A 4,604-nucleotide genomic window follows, 5' to 3' on the forward strand; every position below is an offset into this window, starting at 1 on the left:
ATGACAAGAAGTTTGCATGAAGAGTTGTCAACTTTGTGCAGATAATTATCTCAATGTATGATAACCTGATCGCAACAATCATTCGGCAGATCAAATTTTATTCCCGAAACCACCATCAACAACAAAAGACAGATGTCCTAGTATAGAGAGATGAAAACAAAATCTGTCTGGTCGAAACTATGTGTACAGCAGGGAAAACTGTGTATTGTTACTAGCTAGGAATTCAACACCTGATGCAAAAAAAAAGGCTAGGTTTCTAATGGCATGCCTAGATACAACGTTTATATTTCTAATGTTATAGGCATCAAACATAGTAAATCAAACAATTGTTCCTTTTCTCTATGGGAAATCAAACAATTATTCCTGGTCTTCCCCTAAAGCTGAACCTGTTGCATTTCTCGTACTGTGAGCCATACTAAATAGGCACAGAAAATTGACTACAAATTCATGGAAGCTGCAAACCTAATGGATGCTGAACTGCTAATTAACAGGATTTAAAAAAACAGCTAACAACATAGCAGAAAACCCAAAACCCAGCCATGGCAAATCAACCCACAAAATAAACTTGCAGATATGGGAAAACATAAGCACCATGATAGGTCAAACAGATACTACAAATTCTCAGTCAAAAGAGAAAAATGAGGTCAGGTGATATGTCATGCAAAATAGATCAAAAAAAGGATTGCAGGTAACCATAAGAACTTAGTCACTACAGATCAGAAGTTATATCATCATAGTATAGCTCAATTCAACCTCCCAGAGCTAGTTCAAGACAACCTTATAGCAGTAGCACATTTCAACTCAAGCTAACAGAGTTTGTATTATTGAATTGAAAAGGCATCCTTCCCAGCATATCTCGCCTTGAAACTCGCGGTTGACTGAAATGTTGAAGACTTGTCCTACATAGGATCACACATTTTCATTACACATCATTAGTAGGAATTCAACAGAATTAACAATAACTAGAAAGAACCACCTTTGTGACATGCAAAATTTAGATTCACACAGCAATTTTTAATTTTGGATTGAAAGAACTTTGATGTGACAGGCAAAACACGCTTGCAACATTGTCTCCATTACAGCCAAAAGAGCAGCCTAACCAGCATAGGATCATCACTAGACCTCAAATACATTGGACTAAAACAGCCAAAGAAACTATCAGCCAACAAGACAGATTGAAACAAACTCTGATGCACTCAAAGGAATGATTCACACAACAAATATGAAAAACTCACCTGCTTTCGAAACTCTACAACATCCTCATATACCAAACTTAGACGTCCTTGGCAGCCATGCCGTTGAAGACACCTGCGCAATGAAGTCAAAAATATTAGGGAAAGAATCTCGTTACGTATTTAAGCACACAAAATTAGAGAATGGTCCTACCCGCAAACTCAATGTACTCAAGCGACGATAGGAACTCATGATGTGAAACCACATTAAAGGTAAATTCCTCGTGAAACAACAGCTCCAGGTCACCTTCAGAAAGTTCAAAGGGCTGCCCCTTTGCCCTTGGCTGAAACAGGTTCTCAAGTTCACCCTCGAAAAAGACGAACCCCTTTGCCTGAAACACGGACCTCCCTGTAGAGATAAGCAACAATATAATGTTTAACTCAAGACATAAACAAGAACTGGTAATAGATCCTTTAGACCTGCATCATTAAAAAACAGTTGAATTGTAAAGTGATTATAGCACTCTGCTACAGAATTATTTGGAGAAGATATATGTTAAACTGGTTTCTGACATAAATGAAAAAAAGTTCATGTCTTCATTATTTTAGAGATAATCTTTTCTTTTTCTTTTTTTTTTGGCTGCCGAGACTAATTTGAAGTTGGGATCTTACAGTAAGGTTCTAAAGATCAACCTATTAGAAAATTATTCCAACCACATGCATGTAAGAACTTCAAAATTTACGGATAATAGTATGTTAAATTTTTCTGGCCTCTGGTACTTATTTCACACGCTTTACAAGACTCCCGTATCTTCACACCAAAGTATTAGACTAGGGGTACGATGCTTGAAAAAGAAGTGCTTTTAGCTCATTGCTGGAATTGCTTGGTGGAAAAACTTGTATGAGATCAGCCTAATTGCAGGAATATGTTTGGACAGCCTATGACATTTGTCATAAGACTGTTAGCTCATTGTATGATTCATTGCAAATGTAAAGGTGGGATAAAATGTTAGTGGTGGATTTTATTGTTGGCAGCAACAACATGTTGTGTAGCAAAAAGCAATATTGGTGCTATAAACCAATCAAAAACATCATGTGCTAATTAATTCATTTAGCTACTTTATTGCTACGCCAATTTGATGCATGCATGGTCTTACTTGCTGCTCGACGAGCCCGATAGTTCCTGTTGTACTTCTTGGCTGTGGTAAACCTGGGGACCAAGGGAGCAGGTAGATCATGCATTGAATCTGCAATTTTACACATGTCAGGTCAAATTTGTGAGCTACTCCCTCCGTCCCATAACATAAGATCGTTTTGCAAGCTGTTTTAGCTTGCAAAACAATATTATATTATAGGAAGGAGGCAGTAGATCAAATAGAAAAGAACCCACAGTAGTAAAACTCGTTACCAGGCAGGACCGGGTAAAACATCGAGGTCCCAGCTCGATTGTCCTGCACCTGCTTCATCTTCACAAAGTAAAACATCGAGGTCCCAGCCAGATTGTCCTGCACTAGCTTCATCTTCACAAAGCCCTAAACAAGGGAAAGAAGGTGCTTATTTGCACTGGCTAGGATTCGATCCATTGAAATCTCGGTTAGAGGTGTCTGGGCTTGCCACCAGCCTAGATTTGTGCTCGCGCTGTCGATATTGTAAGAGAGAAGGAATAGGATCCAACACAAGTGTTCGATTGATCATGCTGTCAGGTACATATACAGTTACAACTTACAAGGCACAAACATGCAAACTCAATCGTGACTAACAACCTCCCTGTAGACTAGCTAGTGAGCTAAAGACTAGGGATGTTCAGTTAGAGAATACAACAGCATGCAGAGATAGTAATGGTTGCTTACAGATATATGAACCAAACAGAAGATGAGAAAAACACGGCGCAGAGCCACGGGAGCTCGCCCGCGAGCAGCCGAGCAGCCTTTTGGCGTGTGTGCGGGTGCTGCGGACGACGCGCATGTTGCGAGGATCACGTGCGCGCATGCGGGTATGCGTGTGCGGCGCGGCCAGAGTCATGAGCACGAGCTCGCCTCGGCGATGGCGGACGACGCCTTGTGCGCGTGTGTGTGTGGGTGCTCGCACGAGTAGACGCGTGCGTGTGAGGCGAGTGTGTGCGTCCCATGTTCGTGACGGGCGAGGAGATCGGCCCCTTTCGCCATGGCTAGGGCACGGGAACCAGGGGCGCGCGCGGGGGAGCGAAACCAGGTGCCGACCAGAGGCTGTGCGCGCGGGAATGCGCGCGCGTCGGCTTGCACTAGACGGCGGCTACCGAGAAATAAGGGCACGGGAGAGGGAGGAAGGAGATGCGGGGGCTCACCCAGGTCGCGGACGAGGTTGACGAGGTCGGTGGCGGATGCGGACCGACGGGGGCGAAGAGGAAGGAGGTCGCCGGAGTCGCGGGGAGGAAGGGAAGGGGGAGAGGAGGGGGGAAATGGATAGAGGGGCTAGGGTTTAGGGTTTGTGCGCGGCCTCTTGGAGTTGGAGCTCGAGTGGGAACGGTGTCCGTCTGATCAAGACCTCCACGCGATGGGTGGTGGATGGGAACGGTGTTCGTACAGGAGGAAGAAGGGGGTGTGTGAGATGGGCTGGGCCGTCTGGGTTGATTGTGTGTGTGTGCGTCTCCTGGCGAGTTGGGCCGGCCAAAACGAAAAGAGAGATAAGGAGCGACTGGCAATTCTTTAACTTTGTCTCAAAAAAAAATCCTTTAATTTTTTTTTACAGAAAATGCAAAAGAGGTTGTGTGGGAAATATTTGGGGGGCCATTGGAAATCAAAAGAAGCACAAATGAACTTGAAACAAGGTTAGCTGGTATATTGGGGATGTACCAACTCCACATAAATTATTCCATTATCATTGGACTTATATTTATTTTTCTACACATATAAATCCAATTAATTAGTTGTAGGAGTTTAAACTGAAAGTGTGTTATGGTGATTCCAGATTATAGGGAATATTCTTGAATCCGTGCACCGGCACAGGTTAGCTATTTTAGGATCATATTTAAATATGAAAATCGGTAACATTTCTTGTGTGTATTTCTTTAAGAATTTGAATATCTGGAAACATTATTGTGCTGCTTTTGAACAAATACTATTGAAAACATATAATATTTTTAATATTTTTAAGACTATACAAAACATATACTCCCTCGGTCCCATAATGTAAGACTTTTTTGGCACTAGTGTCAAAAAAACGTGTTACATTATGGGATGGAGGGAGTACTTTATTTTTATTTTTCAAAGACAATTGAAAACATATAATATTTTTATTTTTTGGATAGCATGTTCGTATTTATGCTCAGTAGTGGTTGTCTTATATAAGGTTTGTGAGACACATTTTGCTTAGCTTGTCTTATATACCACAGAGTAAATTTTAGGTTTTTGTTCAGAAAAACATTTTTAATGAAAAGCTTCTAATACATTGTAC

General features: G+C 41.7%; 1 protein-coding gene across 1 annotated transcript; it reads right to left on the reverse strand.

Moving 5' to 3' along the window:
- Positions 1-652: 652 nt before the first annotated feature.
- Positions 653-3,698, reverse strand: LOC109732078 (uncharacterized). The gene is made up of 6 exons (XM_020291271.4): positions 3,496-3,698; positions 2,581-2,704; positions 2,330-2,419; positions 1,387-1,581; positions 1,236-1,308; positions 653-899 (listed from the first exon to the last, which is right to left on the reverse strand). The coding sequence occupies exons 2-5, from the start codon at positions 2,690-2,692 to the stop codon at positions 1,274-1,276; spliced, it is 432 nt and encodes a 143-aa protein (XP_020146860.1). The 5' UTR covers positions 2,693-2,704; positions 3,496-3,698; the 3' UTR covers positions 653-899; positions 1,236-1,273.
- Positions 3,699-4,604: the final 906 nt, after the last annotated feature.

This window comes from Aegilops tauschii, chromosome 6, assembly GCF_002575655.3.
Source record: "Aegilops tauschii subsp. strangulata cultivar AL8/78 chromosome 6, Aet v6.0, whole genome shotgun sequence".
Taxonomy (NCBI): domain Eukaryota; kingdom Viridiplantae; phylum Streptophyta; class Magnoliopsida; order Poales; family Poaceae; genus Aegilops; species Aegilops tauschii.